Source organism: Ambystoma mexicanum, chromosome 5p, assembly GCF_040938575.1.
Source record: "Ambystoma mexicanum isolate Mex_15411 chromosome 5p, UKY_AmexF1_1, whole genome shotgun sequence".
Classification (NCBI taxonomy): domain Eukaryota; kingdom Metazoa; phylum Chordata; class Amphibia; order Caudata; family Ambystomatidae; genus Ambystoma; species Ambystoma mexicanum.
The window spans coordinates 992,689,216-992,715,799 of NC_090930.1; the positions used below are offsets into that span (position 1 = coordinate 992,689,216).

The 26,584-nt window shown below is 45.4% G+C and overlaps 1 protein-coding gene across 2 annotated transcripts in view; it reads left to right on the forward strand.

The window, feature by feature from the left end:
* Positions 1–26,584, forward strand: part of LY86 (lymphocyte antigen 86) — a 402,958-nt gene that overhangs the window by 362,074 nt on the left and 14,300 nt on the right. For both annotated transcript variants that reach the window (XM_069613465.1, XM_069613464.1), the window contains exon 4: positions 6,071–6,123. In XM_069613465.1, coding sequence (XP_069469566.1) covers positions 6,071–6,123 — 53 coding nt within the window. The remainder of the gene's footprint in view (positions 1–6,070; positions 6,124–26,584) is intronic.

A 26,584-nucleotide genomic window follows, 5' to 3' on the forward strand; every position in this document is an offset into this window, starting at 1 on the left:
GAGCTTCTGGGGGAAAGTGAGAAAGGGAAGAGTCCCTTTGAGGAGGTGCAGCTGCTAGTGGGACTTCTTGGCGACGTCAGAGATGTGAGGAGAGAAAGAGAGAGTGGAGTCAAAGATGACACCAAGGTTGTTTGCCTCACAGGAAGGTGAAGGAAGAGGGCCCAAAGCGCGCGGCCAGAGTGAGCGAGGGAAAGCAGGTGCAGGAGTCCAAATGAGAAGGATCTCCATCTTACTGACATTAAGTCAGAGATCGTTGGAGGCACAACAATGAGCGAGAGAGGAGAGGAGTGTGAGGGGAGCCTGAAGGAAAGAGGAGTGGCATCCTCATAACACTGAAAGTTAGAGGAGAAGATAGAGATCAGGTGGGACAAAGGGGGCAAGTAGAGGTTGAAAAACCAGGGTGAGAGGATGGAACAGAGAGAAAGGGACCAAATTGGACCTGGGAGGGGCTGTCCAAGGGGAAGGAGGTCAGCCACTCAAGGGACTGATCCGTGATGCCCAGGTTCTCATGGAGTTGATTGATCAGGATATATCAGGATGGTGTGGTTGACCATGTTGTAAGCAGAGGAAAGATCAAGGAGGATGAGGACAAAAGGAATGCTGGAATCAAGGTTAGACAGCAGATCTTCACAGGTGTTCAGGAGAGCAGTTTCCATGACTCTGTCAGCTCTGAAGCCAGACTGAAGGTCATGGAGATAACCAACAGATTCTGTGTGGAGAGTAAGCTGGGAGATGGCCGGCTTTTCCAACAGTTTGCCCAGGAAAGGGGTGATGGAGATTGGGCGATAGTTTGCCGGGCAGGCAGGATCAGCAGACGGCTTCTTGAGGAGTGGGTGCATAAGGGAGTGCTTAAGGGGAGAGGGGAACATTTCAGTGGCGAAAGAGTGATTATAGAAATCGGCCAAGGCTGGAGCGAGGGTGTCAATATGGTCGTTGATGGTTCTGGAGGAGCAGTGGAGCACCTGTTTGGATGACACATTCATAGATCGGACTTGTCTAGAAACCTCATTGGATGTTGTCAGAGGAGAAAGGAGGAAGTGAGGTAGAGATGGCCTAAGGGGGTCCGAGAGAGGAAGAGGAAGAGGGAGAAGGAGAGGGAGAGGAAGAGGAGATGGAGGACAGGATGTCCTGAGTTTAAGCGGAGAAGTGAGATGACAGAGCCATACAGAGGGCCTGGGAGGGAACAGGAGAGATAAAGACTGCAACAGGATTGACCAGTTCCTTGCAGATTTTAAAGAGTTTGCCCGTGCTGTTAGAGGCCATGGGCTTGAATGTGTGTTCTCTTCTTGATGAGTTTTATTGCTTCGACTAGCATTTTGGTGCAAGCAGTGTAGGTATGTCTAAATGTGGCCTGGCATGCTTTACTGTAATGTTATTACATGTCTACACTGGTCTACGTTGTGCAGCCAGTTGGACATGTTTTCATTGTGGCATGGTATTTTTAATAGCAAAGCATTAATGTTCCTGTGCACTGTTGGTGACTTGCAGCTATTGGATTGGTGTATCCCCACAAAACAATTGCAAACACTCTGGCTTTTTAGCCAATTTTTCTCAGAAAGTGTGCTGTATACTGCATTAAAACACATATGTATATCTTTCTCCTAGTGCAGTGTGCAGCATATCCCTGCAGCAGCACGTTTGCGCGTATTGCGCAAGCATGATAATCTATGCCGGCCCAGAGTGAGGCACGACCAGTGATTTGTTGCCGAGTTGGGGGGGGGGCCTCAGCATGGCTCGCAGGGGGGCCCCCACATTTTGTGTTACGCCACTGTATGTGGACACAGCAATCTAAACTTTCCATCCAAGCCACACAGTTTCAGTCACTGCTCAGAAGCCCCTGGTCCGACACTGCGTCCTTGGCCCTTCACACAGATAGGTGGATGCAAATGCCAGGGCGGCAGCAGATGGGTATCCTATTTTTAAAGGCTGTAAAAAGACATGCTGAATTAACCTGTGGCTCTGGGAAGCACTTAAAAATTAAACTCCTCCACCCCATCAGTTCCCCATGCTGGCAATCTGCCTCCAAGGCAAAGCTCAGAAATGTGGTGGGGGGCACATCTAACGTATCCACCCACTCAGGACATTACCCACAGGGAATTACCTGACTGGTAATGCCCCCCAGGGAGGGGTGTATTGCTATTAGTATCCCGACAGGTTGTACCGGGATACTAATTGTTTTATTTATCAATTTTAGCAACAGCTAGCCACTATTAACATCACCAGAAAAGCACTACAGCAGCCTGGGCTTTCTGCATTATGGGACATGAAGTCCTAAAGAAATCACATGACAGCAATTTTACAATGCCAGTGGATGGAGATAAAAACATCCACCTCCCCCTGATTTTCTCCAAAAAAGAGTAGGGCGCATTTCAATCAAGCAGTGTGTTTTAATTGTAGGGATTAAACGGTGTGCTACGTGGTGTGATTCTAGCCTCTAGTTAAGCGTCCCTTTGTTTAGGATGGAACATTATACTGTATACTACAGAATTGATTATAAGTATTTTGTTATAACTTTAGCCCATTTTAGTCCCTTACAGGCCATAGACATGGAAGAAGGTATTGAAACTCAACTTCCAGGTTGCTCCCTTTTGCAAATTGAGTGCTCTTCCCTCCTCCCCTGCTATATTCTGATCACAGATTTACAATTGCATTCCCTTATTATTTTTCCATGCGTTGTATGTACTAAAATTGAGTTTCCTATTGTGTGCCAGCTAGTTTGTTCTGAAGCCCCATTTGTCTTCTAGTTTAAGCAGCGCGAAATACCCTTGGGTGCTGTCCCATAGCACTTGTCCTAACTAAATAGATACCCATTTACCTGGTACAAAAACGAATTGTTACATTCATTGCTGTTCCCATAGTGTTGCTGAAAATCCCTTCCAAAATCTTTTGTGTGTGCATGCACTTTCCTGTGGGTTGCATTCATTTTTATGGTGTTTTGAACTGTTCTAAAGCTTTTGGGTAAAAGCCATTGGTGGCTATTGTAACTGTGCATTTAATTTTTTAATTCAATCACAAATTAATAAATATTAATTGACAACACACAGGCCTGGTTCCTGGTCTACTGATCATAAGGTGCTTGTGGAGGTTGGGTGCGAGACGGGTTGGAGGCCTCCTTAAAAATAACTGGGATTGTAAAAATAAAAAGCGGTTATTGTGCGCCACACTTATTGCAGGGGGAAGAGATCCCTGACTGGCTTGTGCTGTATAATATATTGTGACAGTCTTCTACAATACAGCACCAGTGCAGTGATCATGAAGTCTGTTAAGTACAGCACGGTACACCATTTTACGTCAGCATGTGCTATGCACCATCTTGGGGATGTTATTCAGTGCCTGCTCTGCAGGACAATGGAACGGATAATGTGTCAACTTTGGTATGTTCAAAACCTTGCGCTTGGGCATTGAGGTTTGTATCTAGCGCCATGCTGTTGAAAGAGGGCAGAAGTGCAGTTAGTTCATCTTTAGGCCTATCGCCTATAGGGGAAAAAAAGAAAGAAACGTGTCAGAGCCTGCACGGCAAGAGAAGGTGTGTTGTATCGTGTCAAAGGGTGCACTGTGTGTCAGCCGTTATTACAAATGTTGCTTGCAAGTACAGTATGAACAGATGTACAAGGATCGCTGGACTATTGTATCACTGTTGCGTTGCCTCCAGCCTCTAAATTGCAATGGAGGAAATTCCCCTGAGCAGGTGACCTCTCCCTGAATCCTGCTGTCTTGTATCTGCTCTACAGCAGCCAATCAGACTATCAGAGAACTTGCCCTTTTTTGGAAATCTTCCAGTTTATAGGCGTCTGCCTCTGCCCTCTGCCCTCTGCCCTCTGCTGAAGGTGGCCTAGGAGGCTGCCTAGTATTACCTTGCACTGGAGAAGTTTCAGGGCCCAATTCTCATGTGGGTGTTAAGTACCGAAAAGGTCGGAAAAAGAGTTAACAACCTTTTCGGTACTTAAGGCCTATTCTGAAGGCGACGCCTTCTTCCAAAGTCGGTACGAATGCGCCACTTTCTGAAAATACGTGGTTGCTCAGATGGGTGGGAAACCACCCTAGCAACCGCCACATTTGTTACCTGCCATTTAAGACAGGTATTCTTGTGGCACTCCTCCACTTTTTAATGTGCGTTAAAGTGTCACAAATATACAGTACCATTTTGGTGCCGGTATTGTGAGGAATGCCACAGGGAGCCGGTCGCTGAGTACAGCATTCATCCCCCATGTGAAATAGTGCAGTATGGTGGGCCACTGGAGTATTTCAAGCAGGACCCAGGTTTGGATCCCTGGCAGGACAGAAGTTTAAAAAATAAATAAACAAATGTGTTCTTCCCTACCCTCCTGGAACGGTGCTCCGAGTAACATAAAGTAAGGGAACATGGCACCCTTTACTTCCTGCCCACATTGATCTATGGGCAGCAGAAGTTCTTGTACACACATGGAGGAAGATCCATAGAGAAATCCTTCCAGACATGGAGGAAGGTCAGAAAAAGACCTGACGAGCAATGGCAGCACTTTCGTAAAAAAAAAAAAAATGTAATTATTTAACTAAAGTGCTGCCGAGAATTTCCATTCCCCCGTTGTCGACAAAAACAGGCAGAATGCAGGCGATGCACTGACGTGCACTACAAGGACACCAACGACCACTTGAGAATAGTGGTGTAGCCTGGGCGTCCAGATTTGGTGCAGTTATTCGTGTTCTTTAGCACGCTCACTGCTCCAACATCAGAATCGGGCCCTCAGTGTAGAAATTGCGAGAAAATCGGTCAAGAATCAGAACTGCAATATTGTGTGGTAAAATCTTAAAACAGATTTAAAAAATGAACATTTATGTTTAGTGGCCTTTTGAAAATATCTTCTCACCTTTTACACATGTATGCCAAAGATTCTCCCTCCCTCACATAATACAGCATAAAGAGCATTAGACGAAAAAAAGAATAGTACTATAATAGTGCTTTAAAACCTATGTATTCCAGCATGCCCTTATGAATTGTCTGTTTCATCACCCACTTCGTGCCTCTTTGTTGTAGTTGTTTTAAAGCTAGTTTGTTGTATATGAATTCCATTGAATTTTATTAGCACATATAATCAACTGAAAAGTCATAAAGCCATGGTATGACGTCACTGCAGTGAAATATGCAATGTGGTGACGTCACGCGCCCGCATACGTGCCTTGCTTGTTTGGTTCCTCGTCACACCATTACCACCAGCTTTTAACAGAAGCCCACAGTCCACCTCCACGCTACCCAAGCTGGAAACAGGAAGCGAGTAAGCTGTTAAAGTAAAGGACCCAACCTTTCTTCCAAAAAGTAGAAAACACACATACAGGGCATACAATTATACATGGGTGACTATCAATCAAAGGAACAGATTCCACCTCGGGGTTCAGAGTCACATGATAGTCAACTGGATTCTCTCTCTCACTGCCTATCATATCTAACTCTCAACCGCTCGGTGGACTAGTTCCTCACAGTTGATAGCTACCCAACTAAATTCTATATGTTGTAGAGCTGTGCCCAATTAAGCATCAATTTCCTACTGTGCCATTATAATGCCTTTAGAATATAATGGGCCTCATTACGACCGTGGCGGTCCGGAAATAACGGTGGCGGTAAACCCGCCGCCACCGTTGTTTCCGGACCGCCTGATCCCGACCCCTGCAGGCGGGAGGTGATGTTCCCGCCAGGTCCGACCTGGCGGGTTTAACACCGCCCGGCTGCAGGCGGACGAGGAAACACCGGCAGCATTACAAGATGCTGCCGGTGTTTCCATGATCCCGATTCCCATTGAGTCCCATAGGACTCAATGGGAATGGGGATTTACACCATTCCGCCTCCGTGATTCCCGGAAAACCGGGGTTGTGATGCCCCGGTAATTCCGGGAATCACGGAGGCGGAATGGTAATACGAGTCCAGCGTTAACCAGGCGGTTTTACCGCCTCGGTTAACGCCGGACTCGTAATGAGGCCCAATGTTTTGTTTTTGCTGCGGCTACATAGTTTGCCTTGAAAATTATTCACAGTTGGTAGTGTCTTGCCTCAAAGATTAGAATGAGTGTAAACTTTATGAAATGTGTTGCCTTTTCAGAAATCATTTTATACGAAGAACCGATAAAGATTGGATTTGAACATTTTCCACGGGTGAGTTTTTATTTGATTACTAAACCTTTATATTAAAATATAGAAAATCGTGAAAATAATATATTTAAATAAAAAGGGTGGGTATTTAATACTACTGAGTACCTCCTCTACAGCCCGCCACTTCTCATTAAACTCGTTTGTTTACCTACAGCAGCATCCATTCGACACTGTTTGCTACACAATTTTAGATTAGCAAGGGCCCACTACATTAAAATAGCTAGTAACATCCACAGACACAATCTTGTCATACTTATCCTTATGGAAATGAAGTTCAACCACATCTCCGAAACCATTATAAACACCCGTATGACCACTTTTATATTTATTTATTTTATTTGGGGAATTTATTGAGCGCAAACCTAGGTTAGGGAAGCAATGGCGCATTGTACATGAGCAGGGATTACAGACATATGATATGATATATGATATGATATGATATGATATGATATGATATGATATTTATAACGCGCCTGTACACAAGTGTTTCTAGGCGCCATACCTTCGATGGCATAGCATTTACTACAAATATATCAGTCAGGGTGACAGGGAATAGTTAACATTTACAGTAAGTGTGGAACATGTGACAGAGCTGAAAGTGGGGGCCAAGGGTGGAAGAGAGTGTGCTGCAGAGTGTAGTCGTCAGGAGGGATATTAGGCTTGGGCGGGGGATGTGGTTTATGGGGGGTGTAGAAGATTCTTCTTCAACCTGAGGATCTTGATTTCTTTTCTGAATTGTATGAGAGGGTGGGGGGGGATTAATTTTGACGGATATGAAGCTCCACGGCCTGGGGGTTTCCTTTTCTTTCTTTTTTGAATTTCTGCTGCTCCACTCTGTCCAGGTCCTGACTTCTGAGGATTTGGTGACCATTTTTTCTGCCAGGTAGGAGGGATCATTTGTGGTGGTAGCTTTGTATATGATGCAGATGATTTTGAAGGTGATCTGAGCTTGTATGTTTAGCCATTGAACTTCATTGGGGTTTGGCGTTATGTCGTGGTATTCGTGGTATTTGTGGAGACCTTTGATGATGCATGCAGGACACTTCTCTTAGGTGCTAGAGTGGTGGTGGGTAGACTCTTCAAAAGGGTATTTCCTCCGTCCAGGTAAAATAGGACTTGGGCATTTACGTTTGATCGGAAGCAGGTGTTTGGTAGGAAGGGCTTGGTTTTCTGCAAGTTGATTAGTTGTTACTTTGTATGTGTGTTTTGATTGGGAAGTAACTGTCAATGTGAAATCCAAGAGACGTGGCACAAGGTTTGAGCTGCGGGGTGAAGACATTGAGGTTATGGTCGACAACCAGTTCTGGGATTTTTAATGTTGCTATGGAGCAAGAATTTGATCTTGGTGGGGTTTCGTTTGAGGGAGGTGCTAGATATCCAGGTGTTCATGGCAGGCCTTGAGTTGGTGAAAGCTTTTGATGGGTGATATTTTCAGGTTGAGTTTTTGAGCTTTGCATGATATAGGTGCTGGTGGATATGTATGTTGTGGCTGGCAAGCAGGGTTCAGAGGAGCTCTATTTACATGGTGAAGATAATGGGAGAGAGGAAGGAACCCTGTGGGATAGAGATAGGCATGGTGACCTGGAAGCATCCATCTCGACAAACTGATAGCAATCTGGAGGTAAATCATCAGAGGATGTTCTCTCAGATTTCCATGGGTGTGTGCAGTATGTACAGGAGGGCTTGATGGTCTACTCTATTGTAGGCTGAAGAGAGATTGAGGTGTCTCACGGTCCAGGGTGGACGATCATCATGGATGTGGAGTGCATAGTCTTCCACTTTGATGGTTGCTGTCTTAGTGCAGCATCTGGATCTAAAGCCTGATCGAAACATCTGTAGGAGGCCTGTGCCATTGATGTGCGCTTGAAGTTGGGTGGCATTAAATATTTCAAGTGTCTTGCCTGGGAAAGGGTGGTTTCTATTGGGGCAGTAGTTGATGGGGTCATCAGAGTCCAATGTTGTGTTTTTTTTAGAAGAAGGGTGAGGATTTGTTTTGTTTTGAGGTTGCTGGGGAAGGTGTGTTAATTGAGGGATGTGTCTATGATAGCCTGGATGCTGTGAAGACTTCCTTAGTGGGTCTCTTTGTTGTTGTTTTGCATGATGGGATGAGCAGAGTGTTTGGTCTGCTTTGGCATTACCCTAAATGTTTTGGTTACTAGTGCTGTTTTTTTTTAATGAAGACATTTTTTAATGTAGATGGTTTAATTGAGGGTGTGTTTTGATTACCCTAAAGAGAACTTTGCTTTCATTGTTGGTTATGGCGTTCCGGTAATAGGAAGCGTTTTCTGTGATGATCATTTGTCTGTGGAAAGTTCAGGTTATTTAAATAGGGTGATGTCCGAGGAGGTTTTGGACTTGCCCTAGGTGGATTTCTCTTGTTTCCTAATTCTTTTGCTAATGTTGAGTTCTTGCATGTACCAGGGAGAAGATGGTTAGATTCTGAAGGTTTGTTGTTTTTCGGGGAATGCATTTTGATACTTGACTTCAAGGTGTTATGAGTGCTTCTAGAAGGGTGTTGCAGTTCTTCTTGTAGGTCCCCAGCAGGGCCTTGGGGGGGGGGCAGATCAGAGTTTCTGAGATTAGTTCTAAAGGGAAGACTTTGAAGAATTGTTATGTCTACTTTATAAGATTGTGTTGAGTGTGGTTGGTTGCGATAACATGGGTGTTAAAGGGAATGGTGAGGTCATCTGACCAGTAGAGAGTTAGTAATATATTAGATTAGAGAGGTGGTAATGCTGAGATGATAAAGTCCAGGATGTGGCCTTAAAGTTATGTGCAGGGTGAGGTCCACAGATTTTGGTAGATTGGGAGGTTCCTCCTTCATGGTCTTGAAGACAGTGCTGCCAGGAAGGTTTGAGTCCCTGGCAAGGCGTTTTTGGCATGTGAGAGGGGCATGGTTGTGACCAGGGGCCAGATTATCTAATACTTGCACTGGTGCTAATAATTGGACAAATATCCCTTAGCACTAGCGCTACAGTTTAGGTAATATAGAATGGGGCAAACAGGCTTCATTCGAATCTGCCTTTTGTACTTTGGCATCAATGATTTGACTGTTGTTGTACTAAATTTGCAGTGTGACCTAAAAAGAAATGTGTTTGCTACATTCCATTTAATGTCACACAGCAAACTTAGAATAAAAAACAGTCTGCTTTATTTTCACCCGAGAACATTTTTCAGATAATATGGATTGGGGACATATCTATTTGTTCCATTTCCTATTATACAAGCAACGATTTTGCAGCTAAATTCATTTGCTCCATTGTTTTTGGACAAACGCTAAATGTTTTCGGATAAGGGGTACTTTTGATGAGGGTGGTAGGAGAGTTCTTCAGTGGGAATGAAGGTGGACATTTCTGGTTTTATAAAAGGCAAGGATGACTTAGGGATGATGGTGAATGCGTCACCTGTCCTGCCAGGGCTGTCTCCCAATTGAAAGCTGTAGCCGATGGTTGAGGACATCCAGGATGGTGGCACAGGTTGGCATCAGCCAAGTTTCAGTGATGAAGAGTGCTTCGGGGTCACGCTGGTGATGATATTTGCAATGTCGGCTGGTGAGATTGTTCTGCAGACTTTGATGAGTTCCTATTAGTGAACATTCTGTTGAGAAACATTATCTTTTTGAAAATATAAGTGATTATTGAAATTATTTATCTCTATTTACTTTTGATTTTTTAATTTTTTATTTCAAAGTATGTTTTGACATTTGAATAAGAAGGCGTTTTCCGTGCAGTGTGACATTGGTTTTCACATTTGAATTAATGTGACATATATCATTGCAGGTGTTGGACCCAACTAGACATGGGTCATACCAATGAGCAACAAGACTATTTAATGAACTTATTAAACAGTTTTGAAATCTATGGAGAGATTGGTAAACATAAATGTGCTTCCATTTTATTATATTTCCTGTCAGTCCTGCTTTCATGCAGACCAAGACTGGCTGCTGTGTTTGCACTGTGACTTTGTCACATTCCCTAAGTACAACATATGGCCTGTCTTGGAAGCTGCTATTCTCAAAATAAAGAACAAGGCCTTGCAACAGCTTGCACAGCTAAAACTATTAAGGACAACATAGTGGCTCTTTCTCTGTCCTTAACTATGCCAGTCAAAAGTGTCCTTTACTCTGGCATCTTTCATTATGCCTTGATGAAGAGCGTCATCATGTCGTTGCTCAAGAAAGGTAACAATGATCTTAATGTTTCAGCAAACTATTACCCAATTGCTAATACCCCTTTCTTAGGCAAAAACATTGAGAGTGTTTTTGCGACCCAACACCTGCTTCGGCATAGTGAGGCATGTGAGGTCCTTCATGACCATCCATCTGACTTGAGGCTAGATATAGGAACTACATCAATCTGGCTTTTCATGAGAAAACAAATTCTTAGTTCATTGTGTTCCAATTTTCCAGCCATTCTCATCCTCTTGGAGCTCTTTTGATGCAGTAAATCACTCCAAACTCCTGGTCTGCCTCTAGTCTTCATTTGGTATTTCTGGCTCAGCCCTCAAACTAATCTCATCCTTCCTGGCAGACAGAAAGATCCAGGCCCCCCTAGTGAGTGCATCTTATTATGCCGCATCCTACCTCCTTTCAAACATAGGCAGATGATTCACAAACTGCCCTCATCTTCACTGGCTCCTATATGATCTTCATTCCATTCCTGACTATCTGCTTCAAATTTAAGAATGGATGGTTGACAATCACCTTTGTCTCAACAATGTGAAGACTGAAGCCATCTACTTTGGTTACTCTGTGCCTTCCTCTCTTCCTTTCATCTGCCCCTCCACCCCTCTATTCCCACTCCTAGTCTCTGAATCATGTAAGAACCTGTGAGTTGTATTTCATATCTGATAATCTCATCTTATTTGAACCACATGTCCAGGAACTAGCAGAGATGTCACATTTTCAACTCCATATTCCGAGGAGACACCCCCGAAACCCCTGCTGAACATGACACAAAGAATCAAAGTGATATCTGCCATTGTTCCCTTGGATTATTATAATAGCCTACTGCTGGGATCCCATACAAATCATGCCAACAACTTCAAACTATTGAAAATAAAGCAGCAATGTTAATTTACACCATGAACCGTGGGCTCCTATTTAACGTGCACTTACCTCTTCACACAGGTCTCCATGTAGGTTTATGATCAGCTTTAAGACCCTCTGTGTCATGCAAAGAGCCTACTGGAGCTAGGGATCTGTCTACATCAATCAGAAGATTAAAAAAATATCTCTCATCTAGGCCCCTGGGATCTGCAGCTTCTAGGATGATAGTGTCTACTGCTTTCAGAAGAAAGAGCAGGAACTCTGTCCACGGCTGGTGCCAACCTTGAATTAGCAGGACCCATGTGAGCAAATAGAGAACCATTTGTACTTACATAGGAGGCTGAACATCTTTCTCTTCAGAAGAGCATTTCATCTGGGCTCCTAGACTGAAGTGGATGACAACCCACTCCAATCACGCTTTGTCTCTGTCCCTTCCTCTTTGTTTCCAGCACTTTCTCTATTATCTGCACGTACAGCTTCACTTATATTATTATGGATTTCATGTAATTGCTATTCTCCCCACTCCTTTTCCTGGCACTTTACTGATCTGAATGTTTTCCAAGCCTTTGAAGAATAGACACCTATCACCCATTCCTTTGCTTTGGAGGCACTATAAAGTAACTGTTATAAAGCTTGTTATTGCTACCTTATAAAAGCGCTATAGATAAAATAATAAAGGAAAGGGACTTTATTTTGCTTAAATAAGGCTCAGATGCAAAGGGGTGCTTCAATTGTATACATACATTGTTGGGGAATTTTAATACTCATTCTTGGAGAGTTGTCTTTGTTATTTTCCATTTGACCTTCTCCCAAACATCTGATTTCTTCAGTAGAGGGAAATTTGGAACAATACTGTGAAACTGTGGGAAATGCGTTGGGTTTACCCAAGCATACCCCCCATTGGTGAGTGGGGCAATACTTTGGCTAGAAAGTTGGAAATACCCTGTTTAGTGGTAGTTTAGAATTAACTAGCCAGCTCTGTTGATTAATGGTTTTTACATCCTTTTTTTACTACGATCTTATTAAATCTGCATTTTACCTTCCTTCTCATACATCATCCAAACCTACCCTTTTTTATTTATTTATTTATTTATTTATTTATATATTTATAACGCGCCGCAGCTCGCGAGCATCAGGGCGCGACAAGAACACGAAAAGACAAAGGTCACAGGACTACGTAAAAAGAAAAAGGGGAGGACTCAGAGGAGTCCAAGCTGAAAAATTAACGAGCTACCGGAAAAGTAGCGTTTTCAGCTGCTTCCTGAATAAGGAGTGACTGCTTTCCAGTCTGAGGTTATCTTGAAGCTTGTTCCAGAGTGCAATAGCTTTGGTGGGAAAAGCTCTCCCAAGTCCAGTAGCTTTGATTCTGGTGTGGCTAACTTTAAGTAGCCCTTTTTTGGCTGATCTTAGGCAACGACTTGGTTCATACCAGTGAAATTCCCTTTTGAGGTAGGATGGGTCCGTGCCGAATAGACAGCGGTGGACAAGAGTCAACGATTTGAATTTAATACGCTCCTCTATGGCAAGCCAGTGGAGACCTATTCAGTCGTGGGTGATGTGCTCGCGCTTGGATTTCCCGGTGATAGTTCTAACAGCGTTGTTCTGGATTATCTGGCATTGTTTGATGCAAGAGTTGCTTGAACCAAGCATCAACGCATTTCCATAATCCAGTCGGGACAAAATCGTGGCTCTAGCGATGGTGGCGCTGTTTTTGGCGTTGAGATATGGCCTAATACGGCGTAGTAATCTCTGGTAGTATTGGCAGTTCTTTTTAAGGTATGAGACCTGTGCGTCTGCTCCTAGTGAGGGTTGCAGATATATGCCAAGTGTTTTCACTTTACTTGAGACCACAATGTTGGAGTCCTTTATAATGAATGACGAATAGACTGGGCCTAGATTGGATAAGGCTTTCGTAGATCCAAATGTCATGAGTTCTGTTTTTGAACCATTCAGACACATCCAGTGGGCCTTCATCCAGCATTCTATGGTATTATAGATTGCTGATAGCCTGTTGTTGTCTGTAGTGTGGTCTCCGCTGAGTTCTATAATCAGTTGTGTATCATCTGCGAAGTTGGTGAAGTGAATTCCCAACTGCGAGAGAAGGGCGCAGAGGCAACGAATATATAGATTAAACAGAAGAGGGGAGAAGCTGGCGCCTTGTGGGACGCCGCAGTCCACAGGGTTCGTACTGGGGGAATAACCACCCCAGGTGATTTTAGATTTTCTGTCCTCTAAGAAGGAGGATATCCACTCGATGGCTTTCTCGGCACAGTTTCCTGCTTTTCCCAGGGCCTCACGAAGCTTTCCATGATCTAATAAATCGAAGGCCGCTGAGAGGTCTAACAGGATGAGCAGGCCGGCCTTTCCTTTATCAAGAATTTCCAGCATTTTAGACTGAAGGTCGAGTAATGCAGATTCCGTGCTATGTGCACTTCTGAATCCTGATTGCTGGGGGTGTAGCAAGTCGTACTTGTCTACGTACTCTTTGAGTTGGTGCGTGGCTATTTTATCAAGAATCTTCAACAAGAAGTTGCAGTTCGTGATAGGTCGAAGATTGACCGGGTTTTGCTGTTCAAGGCCAGGCTTTTTAACCAATGGTGTGACTGTTACTGTTTTTAGTCTGGTGGGAACAGTCCAGTCTCTAAAGGACGAGTTTGCCATACGGCAAAGGAAAGGTGAGAAAATATCTGCATTGTCTAGGATGAATTTGGGGGGCAGTATATTTTCAGGGCATGATGTGCAATTCATGTTGGAGAGCGTGTCTGACATGATTTCTGGTGTTATTGGTGTGAAATGAAACTTGGGTACTTTAATTTCAGGGTCAACTTTGTTAATCGTCAGTGTGGTGTCAATGATATTGCAATTTAAGATGGTATCTCTAGCTTTTGAGATTTTTTGTGCGAATGCAATTTGAACTTTTTCGCAGTCCAACATGGTTGGCTGAAAGGGAGGGGTGAGAGTGGACGGTTTTTCGAAGGTTTTTAGAATTTGAAACAACTTTCCTGTGGAGTTGGATGCACCTATAATTTGCTCATTGTAATAGTTTTTCTTTGTTTCGGTTACTTTATTTCTATACAGGATGTCAGATTCCTTCCATTTGTCTTTATTAAGTTCTGTGGGGGTTTTAAGCCACTGTCTTTCGAGTTTCCTTTTGGCTGTCTTGAGGGTGCCTAGTTCCGCGGTGTACCAATTTTGGTGGTTAAGGTTAGGGCGCACTTGTTTATTTTTCAGTGGGGCATTCTTATCTAGTAGCTCTTGGAAGTGGTTATTATAGGTGGTAATGATAGTGTCACAGGGATCATCATCTGAGGTGTTATCCAAGATGTCTGAGATCCCCTGCGAGAGAATATCTGGCGTGATTCTCTTGAGGTTTCTGCTCTGGATTGTTTTGGGTGTGTTGTCGAGGAGGGTTTTTTCAAATGACAGTGAGAGTGTGGCTTCAATTTTGTAATGATCGCTCCAAATACAGGGCTGTGTGTTTGTAACTGTGAGGTCTATGTTGTTGGTAATAATCCAATCAAGTTGGTTGTTTGAATTGTTGGTAGGGCCATTGTTGGCAATCGAGTAACTGATGTCGGAGAGGTTTTTTTCTAGGCTAATAGCCTCTTTGTCTTTAGGATGTCCCACTGTTTTGTTGCCATTTGCAATACTATTTGAGACTCCCAATATGTAGCCGAAATGAAATCATCATTTTTGTATTTATTTGTTTACATGTTTCTCCCGGCAAGGGGATGGGTTGGTTGAAGAAAGGTACTACATACTACCTTTCCTACCATCCCTCATTTAGAGATCTTGTATCATGGTTTTCCCGAGCCATCTTATTTTGTATATTTTGAGGAATAACCGTGTAAGGTAAATCTCACCTATTTGTTAACCAAATAACTGGTATGCATATGCTTCTCTATAAACGAGCAACCTGTTGGTGATCAAGATAATGGTCATACACCTTACTGCACAATGTGTTTGTCTTTCGAATACTCAGAATGTAATAAATAACACCCAGCCTAAGCCAAAGGGAGTGGATTAATATCTCCACAGTGATAGACTATATGAACAGCGTCCAGGCCCCCTTTACCCGTACAAACGGAAAATAACTCTGTAACTGTCCCTTGACCAGTATCACTACACAGCAGGTAGGGCAGCTTTTATATATTCAATATTTATTTCATGAATACAACAGACACAGCTCTAATAAAACTCCCTATTTGCACCGCACTATGATACACAACTTCCTAGCCCATATATTACTACATGGCACAGGTAACAGCTTCCTGATGGATAAATAGATAAATATTAGTGCTTTGCATACATTAGCAGATGGCCCCGGTAACAGATGCCATATGGATAAACAGATGAATATTGGTGCTTTGCATACATTAACAGATGGCCCTGGTAACAAATGCCTTGTGGATAAATAGATCAATATTAAGTGCCAAGGACGAGTATGCTCGTCCTTTTTGCATAGACTTGCATAATAGCCTGGCACTTAAGGGGTTAAAGCTTTACATGCATTAACAGGTAGCCCTTCTAACAGATGCCTTGTGGATGAATAGATGAATATTAGTGCTTTGCATACTGTAGTAATGTGCTTGGATGGATGCATGGAACTTATAATGTAATATAGAATGCTGTGGGAATGTTGTGAGAGTGTTATGAGTAAAGGTTCTACACTTAGGCAGTTGAATAGAGCTTGCCTGGGTGATGGGTTCCAGTGGGCTCCTAAGATGTAGCTTAATGTAACTTGAAGTAACTACAATAAAGCAGCTTACCTGTAAGTGACCTGAAGTGCTCACAGACCTGCCTTATATGAATGGTGACAAGTTGGTCTCCATGTGGGAGCTGGAAATGGACCTGCATGGCAGAAAAAGAAGGTTGAGCGGAGAAATCTGCTACAGGGGCTGCAGCAAAGGAGGGGGGGGGACCACTGCCTCTAAGAAGTAAGTCCCATCACCGAGGGCAAAGTAGGGGGTGTTGTACCTCCGAGTAAGAAGAACAAGGGCATAGTAGAAAGGGCTCAGGGCAAAGAAGAAGATACCTTGGGCGAGGAAAGACAAGTGAGCTCCAGGGTTAAGAAGCAGAAGTAAACCAGGGCTCAAAGTTTCACCCTGGCACAGAAGGGGTGTCCCAGGGCAAAGAAGATGAAGAAAAGCCCAGTGTGATGCAGGAACGGCTGGGCACATGAGAATAAGATCTGCCTTTTACTGGACAGTGAAGTTGTCTCCAAATCCAGTGCCATGGGATGGAAGGAGGCGAGAAGAAAGGTCCAACAACAGTACAGACCAGAAAAGAGTGAAAGAGAGCCGGTGCATCGCCTCTATGTGGAGCACAGGAGGACTGGCTAGTTACCTGAAGGGTGTGAGCCAGCTGGCGAGCTCGCCCCTGCTGATGAGCTCTTGCTGAAGAGTGCCACAGGTATACCTGATGGCTTGTCTGTGTCCGTTGAAGGCGTCGGGAGCCGGAAGTTCTGTCGAGCTCTGTGATTGGAGTCAATGTAGTGGCATCACTGATGTGAAGCGGGAGATGGTGAGCATTGCAATGCGCTCATAGAAGTGACATAGCGAGGTTCGGAGATATGATATGATATGGCATTTATAACGCGCCAATACCAAGTGTTTCAAAGCGCGACGAGGCAAGGGAGGGGGAACATGGGAAGGCAGATAACGATCCTACTTGGCCAGGTGTCATTCAGATTGCGCAAGTGCATGGGAAGGGGGAAAGGGAAAAGTGCGAGGGTGCAGGGAGAGGGGAAAGTGCAGTACATGGGATAGAAGGATAAGAATACATAAAACGGGCCAGCTGGTGGCAAGTGCAAGCTAAGTGCAGGCATAAGTGCAGGTAGGGGGACTGTAGGGATACAGAAACAGTCTCCAAGTGCCGGGCCTGTGAGCAGAGAGGGTGGCCATGTAACCAGTGCAGCTTCAGCCAGGAATCAGCAGCGGAGAGGAAGAGAGAAAGCAGAAGCAAAGAGGAAGGTTTTGAGGTGCTTCCGGAACCGGAGATGGTGCTCCTGAAGTTTCAGGGATGTTCCAGGAAGTGAAGTTGTCGGCACCTCTGAGGAAAGCACCTTTCTAGATGTCATGAGCATGGTGATGTCACGCTATTTGAAGGTAAGGAAGATTTTCTGGTACTGCTTGTTCGATGATTCTAAGTGAAACGAGTTACGCTGCTACCGCAAGATACACTGGCGCTTCTGGGTTTGCCATGTCAGAGATGATGAGAGAAACCAGAACACACGTTGAGGGCTGTGACGAGATGCGGTCTCACAAAGAAAAGGGAATTGTAATGTTTCTGGGGCTGCATGAAGAGTGGACGGTTGGCAGATATGAGGTACTGTGGGCACATTAATGCTGCAGAGCGGGAGGAATGTATATTTGCTAACAGCAGAGCGGTTAGCTGTGCTAGCATGGGATATAAGGCCTATTGAAGCACCCCAGTGCTACGACGATCCAGCATGTGCATACGATTCATGTGAAGTAATTGCATCAGTTTTGTCAAGTGATCTAAAATATGTCATGCAGGATAGGAAGTTAAAGGGAAAGTATTGTGTATTCTGCATTGAGTGTGTGTTTTAATGGTGACATCAAATATGTCATGGGGGATAGAAAGTGCACTGAGGGTGTGTTTTGAATGTGACATGGTATGGACTATGTTGATGATTGCTATAGCATTGCAGCAGGTTTCAATATCGCTAGCATTAATCCTTGCAGATTTTCAAGTTAGAGCTGCTAATAGCAGAATGAACATTTAGGTAATGAGTGTCGAGGATTACTATAGCATTGCAGGAGGTTTCAATGTTGGTAGCATTCATCCTTGAGGATTTTCAGGTTAGAGCTGCTAATAGCAGCATCGACATTTGTGTAATGAGTGTCATGCAGAGCTTTAAATCCAGTAGTGGGGAGAACCTGATTATGAGGGCAAGTCTTTAAGAAGAATTAACTTCTTAAGAAGTCAAAGTATTAGCTGCATCTCCTCAGAGGTGTTGGTCCTTTTCTCACTTTCACCCAGAGGCTCACTGTCTCCAGAGCTCTGGTCCTCTCTAGGCAGGACTAGTGCAGCAGCCACTTTCTAAATCTTCCTGCCTCTACTCTTCGACCTTTGCAACTTATCCAGAACAGGACTGCCTCAAGCCCAGGGATCGTATCTCTCCAGCTCTGAAATCTCTTCACTGGCTCCCCGTGGCTGCAAGGATCAAGTTCAAGACCCTCTGCATCGTCCACAAGGATCTTTCTGAGGCCTGGGCCCGCTCTACCTCCAACTTTCTCTTCCAAATAATCTTCCTTCTTGATCTCTTCGCTCATCCACCTCCAACTCTCTGAGGGTCAGACGCTTCTCCAAGCAGAGAGTTGGGGGCAGATCTATCTCCTCGGCTGGGGCCTCCCTCTGGAACAGCCTCCCTTCCTCTCTCAAACTTGTGCAGCACCACCTACGGTTCCGGAAGCAACTCAAGACCTTCCTTTTTGCTTTATCTCTTCCTCTGCCCTGCTGATGCACCTGAATGCCCTGTTCACAGGTGACCTGGTCACCCTCTGAACCTGGGCCCAGGCTCCTGCATGTCCAGTTGCCCTTGCACTGCCTTCAGGTTTCCCAGCACTTAAGGGTCTGCATATGCAACCCTACACTCCCTTCTCTCTGCACTTATGAGCCACCGCTGGCTGCACTTGTGAGTTAACTGCACTTCCCCCTTCCCCTCCCCCCAGGCACTTCTACCCTTCCATCTTCCCTGAACTTGCGCAATCTGACTGACACAAGGCGTAGTAAGATATTTTTTTTCCTCCCTTTGCTTCCCCCTCCTTGTCTTGTCATGCGTAGAAACACTTGTGTACAGGCGGGTTATAATTGCCACATCATATCATATCAGAGCTTGATTGAGGATTTGTAGGTGTAGAGCTGCATTGCCAGCTATGGACTTTTATGGCTATGTCAAAAAGTTAATTGTCATAGTGTGGTTATTGTAAAAAATGTTTAATATTATGTGGTGAATATTAAATATTGGAAATTTCAAGAGCTGTGTACTAATACTGACACCTATTGTTGGAGTGTGTGTGACTGCACCAGGCCTCTGTGTCTGGTATTTGTCGAGTGACACCGCACTCTTTGACTGCCTACATGTGTGTATGTGGTGAAAGGATGGGACTACTTCTTCCGGTGTGTCGGGTAGTTACAAGTATAGAGTGACACCCAGCTCTCTAAATGCCATATATGTGTGTATGTGGTGAAAGGATGGGATTACATCTTCCGGTGTGTGCGGGAGTCATGGGTAAGTGGAACTGCTATGGGAGTATGGGTGCAGTATTCACAGAGCAACACTGCTCTATAAAACGGTGGGCATGTTTTCGTAGGTTTAAGGTACTATGGGCCTCATTACAACTGTGGCGGTCCCGGATTAAGGGTGCTGGTCGCACCGTACAAGCACATTTTCACAGTACATCTCTGTGGGCGAGGGCCGTTGCCCCCAGCAGGTCTGACCTTCCGCGAGCAACAGCACTCGCCCGCACTCCCATGGAGTCATATGGAGCTCCATGGGAATGGGGAACATTTTCCGGCGCCTGGTTTCCCAATCCACCGGGACTTGTAATGTCACATTGGCAATGGGAATTCAGGCACTGGTGTTACAAGTCCGGTGGCAACTTCCCGGTAGCACCGGCAGGCTACCGCCAGACTCGTAATGAGGCCCTATGTTTCCGGTGTGAGGTAGTTGTTGGATGAAGGTGGGACTGCAAAAAGTGTGGTTATCCACGGAGTGAAACCGCTGTATAAATTGGTGTGCAGATGTGTATGAGACTACACTCAAAGCTGTGTGGGGTAGTCATAGGAGAGTGGTTGGAGTGTATAGAATTCAATGTGAGTAGAAAGCGGCATGCCCTCCTAGATGCTCGAGAGTTATGCCTCTCTTTAAAAGGTGCAGGTATGAGAGCAGATTAGGGTGTGTGTTGTAGTTTTCAGTCTTACGTGATGTGTTCAGGGGAGGAGTGTTAGTTGTTTGGGAGGTGCCTTCACTTTCTGTATGAGGGTAAGGACATATGGCCTCCACTTGTCTTTGGTTTCAGCGGAGGGGTCTGTACAGCCCCATCTCTATTACACCAGCTCTTGGAGCCGTAATTGTGCGACTGAGACTTGTATGGATGTGTGTGAGTGATGTCTGCGTGCTCGTTTGGCGGTGGATGGTTTGGGCTACGTAAGGAAAGGAGATGTGATGTGCTTGGTTGGGATATGGTGAGAGCTGGAAAAGGAAAGGGGATATGTTGTGATGTGCTTGGATGGATGCATGAAACTTATGTTGTAATATAGAATGCTGCGAGAATGTTGTGATATGAGTTAGAGAGTGTTATGAGTAAAGGTTCTACACTTAGGCAGTTGAAGAGAGCTTACCTGGGTGATGGGTGAAAGTGGACTCCTAAGATACAGCTTAATGTAACCGACCTGAAGTGCCTGCGGACCTGCTTATCACATACATTAACAGATGGCTCTGGTAACAGATGCCTTATGTATTGGCCTGTGTCATGTATAACCCAAGTTCACAGCTTTAAATACATTGGCTTCTCATTAAAAGAACTGAGTAAACAGTGTCATGGATTCGCAGCCTTAAATACATTGATAGATGAAACACTGTGCTGATGGTAACTGCCACAGGTGTGTCTCCTGCCCCTCAATTGGAAGGGGCTTCTCGCCTAGCTGCCCAGACATGCACTTTACTCTGCAGTGGTGGGATTTTCATGCATCCTGCATGCTGGACAAGCAGAGGCCTCACAAGCCACCTAGTTGGTGCAGTTTGCTCAACACACATGGCCCATGCGGGTGGGGGTCTTCAGCTCTTCAAAGCCTGCCCAGTTTAGCCCCGTGGCTGGCTGACTTTCTCCCCACCACCCACCATCATCTTATGACTGGACTGCCACACGCACATGGCCCAGGTGAGGAACGCTGATCTTCTGGACCCCGCCCGTCCTGCTCTGGGGCAGGCCAGCACACCACCATGCCACCTTTCTGTTCCCCGGGCCACACCACTCATGTGGCCCAGGTGTTGTGTCTTCTAGGCCTACCCCCACTGGCCCCAGGGATGGCCAACATGCTCCACAGAACCCACAGGTTCTGTGTTTCCAGGCCACCTTGACACGTGGCCGGAAACTGCTCCTCCCTTTGTTGTTCTGGGCACACAGTCCGGACCCCTGCTCCCACTAGGCCACCGAGCACATGCGGTCCAGCTTCCTAATACATAGCTCTCAATCTTTAGTGTTGCTCCGTCAGGTGATAACAGAGTGAGGCCCATTGCAGTTCATGGGCGTGTAGGGGGCTTAGCAAGTGAACCAGCTGATTGCAAGTCAGGTGACACCCGCCAAAGTGTGTGAGTTAAGAGGCATGAACATTTATTTTTCGCCCCAGGGGACCGATTAAGGACATGGCCCCATGGATCCTGTTATTTGTCCTCCTTTTTCCTTCTCAAGTCGTTTCCTTCAATGTTTTTTCAACATGTCTCCCTTCTTCTGCTTCCTCATGACCAGTCGATTCACAGTCCTAGGACCGGGGAACCCTGTCCATTGAATTTAATCCAGGACGATTTTATGTGTGCAACTTGGTAGAGTGAAGTAAGTGTCCCATTAAAGTACAAAACACACATACACTAATACACTTAAATACAACCATTCTTTATCTCTGTGTTTTGTTTCCGATGTTCCTTTCCATAGGGCTGTTAACATAGACCAATTAAATTGCCGGATATGGAACTATATTTGTTGGCACTCCAACTACACTTTGTGTCATACTGCTGGATGCCGGGCTCACATTCCTACGCTCATGTGAGATTAGAGAGGAGCTCAGCATGTAATTTTTCCTTACAGGGCACCCTGGCATCTATGAAGGTCAATGACAAGTGTACATTCGATCCGGCGTGTACCATTCATGCCTGGAGGAGGGCTCTCAAGCGCTTGCAGGTGAAGGCCCCTATGCTCCGGCGCTCAAACTATGGAATACAGAATCCCTACAGCCAACTTGTGATAACGTCATAGCCTCCGAATGGAAAGACTTGGGCATTGGGCACATGTTTGGTTTATACCCTGATGGGGTTTTTGTACCTCATGACCAATTTGAAGCGTAGTTAGGGAGAGATTTCCATCGCCGCTTTCAGTATTTTCAGAAATTCAGGCTGCTTTTAGAGCATGGTCCTCCTCCTTCCCAGTGGAGCCTGCATTTCTTCCCTTGTTGCAATACCTTCTGAACTCCGCCTCTGCGAAACATGTAGTTTCCTCAGTATATGGGACAATCCGGCGAGTCGCAAATGTAGAGTGAGATGGGAAGAGGATGCGGGGTATGTTATGTGCGTGAGTGACTTGTGAGTGTACACAGAGTAGCGAGGTGAGCACTAGATTTAGGCTCATCCAACTCCTTCCTAGGGTAAACCTAGCTTCCTCCCGTCTTCATTTGTTCGACTCCACTAGAGATGGCAGGTGCCCAAGGTGTCGTGGAGAGGCAGCAAACCTTACCCATGTGATATGGTCCTGTCCCTGTGTTCTGGAATTCTGGGTGGAGATTGTGAACATTTTTTCAAGGAAGCTGGGCCAAGTGATCCCCTGCACAATACTGTGCTGAATGTTTGGGTGGCTCCTGGGCTTGCCAAAGCGCTACTGGAAATTGCTGGCCTCTGGCTTGATATTAGCTCGTAGATGTATCTTAGTGCAATGGACCAGCTCTACTGCCCCTACGCCTGAGTCCTGGCTGGACGATATGACTTGGTATAGTGACACTAATCGAGAGTATGGCGCATTCAGCACAGCAAAGAACGGGGGGGGTGGGAGTCTTATCCTCAGCCCCTCTGGAGCCAGATGGGTCAGCCAGTACTTTGTAGAGGCTTAGCAGTCGCCAGGGGGTGGAGTGAGCCTGTGGGAGATGAGCATGGATACCCAGTGTTTTATTTGGAACTCGATGCTAAAAGGACAATGTGAACGTATTGTATAGGAAGTCGAACACATTGCCAGTGCTGTATGCATGTATATTAAAGCTCATTATATTTCACAGCCTGATTACAATGTGAATAAGGGTGCCTGTATGAGATATGAACCCTAATCACATTAAAAAATGTGCGTGCTGCCAATTTCCCACCCTGCCCACTCCCTTTTTCTCTGCATCCCTCATTGTGTTCAAAATTATCATATCATATCATTTATTGATGGAATCATTCCACTTTACAAAAAATGCAGTTAGACATGCGCCGAACATATATCTACCAGAGGAGTCTGCAACCTCTGGCTCTCCAGATGTCCTTGACTACAACTCTCATCGACCCCAGCCATCGTAGTCAATTGTCAGGGATTATAGGAGTTGTGGTCCAAAACATCTGGCGTTACGCAGTTTGCCGACACTTGATCTACCAAATGAGCTGGAGCTGGTGAGAACCACTGGGCAGTCACCATTTAGGGGACATGGACGCCATGAGTAAAAAGAGCCAGGGAACAAGACGCTAGACGCTTGAGGCAATCAGGCAGTCACTCTGCCTCTTGATGCGTCCCTCCATCTCATGTGCCTCACGCCCCATGCCCTCGCAACAATGTGGAGCAGAGTGGAGACTTAATATCATCGAAATCATGAAAAGCTGTCATATGAGTGTTGCAGAAGGTGACAAGGGCCGGAGTGGCCACTTGAGCATCTTGCATGCCCCATGCATAGACATCAAATAGCCGTTAGCCGGCCATTTCCCTGCTGCTAAGCATCCCAGTGAAAGAGCAGACAGTGCACCAGAAGAAGCAATGCTCACAAGCTGGAAAGAAGAGGCCACAAGACCCAGGTCTGGGTATTCCAATGGATCCCTCTCAGCTACCTGTGTGCTTACTGCAGTGGCCTAGATTTATCTGAAAAAGCCACTCTCTCTGGATCACTCTTCAGTCAGCCCCGGGCCTATAGAACTTGTGGCTGTAAAATAGCTCGGTCTATTTTTCTTGGATCGGGTGCTTGTTTTTCTTACCTTGTTATTGAAACCTATGAACTATAATCTCCCCACAGAGTTGTAATTCTCTCTAGGAGCTGTGGTGTTCCTACTCTACCACCATATTTTCTTCATATGAAGCTATAATATTCTTACCGGAGATGTTGCAGTTACGTGTGCGCCATTCCCCACTCTCCAGCCCTCTTTTTGGGGGGCATAATTATAATTGTTCTTTTATAATGCGCTCAATACCGGAGAACACTTTCTAAGTGCGAGACAGGGATTCGAAACGTTGTCTTGCTTCAAAGACACACGCGTTGCCCCTCAGCTATCCTACTGGCCCTACACCCTCAGAGCAAGCACACTGTCCTTTCCTTAAGTCAGAAAGAATTCCAATGCAGGGTCTGTAAACCAAATCTTTGTGAGACTGGGTTCCCTCCTGGGCATGTTTGCTGTTCCCCTTCTTGCGCATGAGCGCTGATCCGTCCTTGAGCCTATTTGCCGAACCTCTCCTTAGAATGTCCTAAACCCCCTCGTGTGTCCACATGTGTAGTCCCCTACTGAGCCTGCATGCTGGACTCATTCCAGACCCTGTGCCACAGCCCCCTTCTTTCCCTATGCATGCAGACCGCTTTCAGAGCCTGTCCATTGACTCCAACTCCTGAGGCCTCAGGCTGAACCCCTACTGATCCTGTGTGCTTAACACCTTCCGGGTCTTTCCTGGGCCTGTGTTGCACTCCTGCATGAGTCTGTGTTCTGAACCCTTTCCTGTTCCTGCGTAACAGACTCCTTACTGAGTCTGTGCACAAAACCTCTTCCTGGCTTGTGCCCTAGGACCCTTCCTGTGACTGGGAACTGATGCCCATCCTCTGCCCCTGGGCTGAACGCCATCCTATGCTCGCTCCCCGATTCCCTTTCAGAGCGTGTGCACTGAACTTTCGTGACCAAGGTGCTATTAGCACCTTTGTCCATGCCGGTAAAATACCGGCACCGCCTTGGTGGAAAGGGGAATTACCGCCCTATACCAAGGTTGGTGGGGCGGTAATTCCTCCTTCCCCCATTGCCCTTCCCCATTCCCATTTTTGCCCCATAGGACATAATGAGAATGGGGAAGGTGCTAATTATGGCACCGCAAATTGCGGTACCGTAATTAGCTCCCTGGTCCCTTTGCAGGTTGGTTTTTAACGCCTGCAAAAAGCAATTCTCCAACCCGCAAAGGGACCTCGTAGTAAGGCGGTAAGGGTTTATCGGTACCGGTAAAATACTGGTGCCAGTAAACTCTTAACGCCTACCGTGTAATGAGGCCCATTGTGGTAAATCCCCGTAACTACGCATTTTGTTTTTTCTGCTCACATGAAAGAACCGCTGATCCAGAGTCGCCAGTCATTCTGAACTGGTGCCCGTCTGGTATTGTTCTTATGCAGCCTAACCTGACCCAGAGGCCATTCTGAATTGTTTCTATCCAGTCGAGCTTGACTTTCTCGTCTCCTGTTCCAGTGGTTTCCAGTCAGTTCATGTCCCCCTGAGCCTGTAATGTTTCCCCTCTGATTGCAATGTCCTTTCCACGTCAATTCTGTGTATGCACACGCGTAAGCCCATAGTGTTTTAAATTGAATTTGAACGTGAAAAGCTCCACACGATCAAATGTGGACAGTGGGCTACTGTGCAGATTCTATGCCAGTAAATACACTTTACACTTGTTCGCCAGACCTCAGCACTTATACAAACCCACTGGTGCAAAGATCCTGTGAGAATCCTTTGCCAAGTCATCAACAATATATTGCTATGCTGTGTCGCATTAAGAACAATTGTAAAGTGAAACTTTGGCCATGTCATGGCTGCTTGGGGCAAACAGTTGTCGCAGTGGGAGGGTAGATTTTGGCCTGGGGCAGATAACGTTCAGAGAAGTTCCCAAGTGGGGGTGCATGGATTTGTGATGTCACTTCCCCAACACCCCTTGGGAGTGTGTGGGCAGAATGGCATCTTGGTCATGTTAGGAGGCCATCTGCAATGCCTGGTTGTCAGTTTCGGTGACCAGTGGTTAACAGTAAATCCATATTAGCACAAGGCGGTCGTTGTGGACCTCCTCTCAACCAATCATAATATTCAGAACGCAGTCAATAACTAATGGTATTGACTGCGTTCTGAACACGCTGACTTCAAAAAGCAGATAGGGAAACTACAATGCAATTTCCAAACAAGGTTTCTTTCAAGAAGACTCTTTGTGGGGGCAGAGAGGGGCTTTTTTCAAGGCAACACTCTGTCTAACACAGAAGAGCGAAAGCTAAAACTATGCTTTCACTGTCTTATAGATGAACCGTTTACTTTTATATGATGCCTAATGCGTGTTAAACGACCCCAGTTTAACTAAATTTGCAAATAAAATATTTAACTCATGAAGACATCCTTGTTATTTAAACACACACTACAAATTAAAACATTTAATTTGCTGAGTATCTCTATTTACTTCACTTACTATAAAAGCATCATTTTTACTTCACCACCAA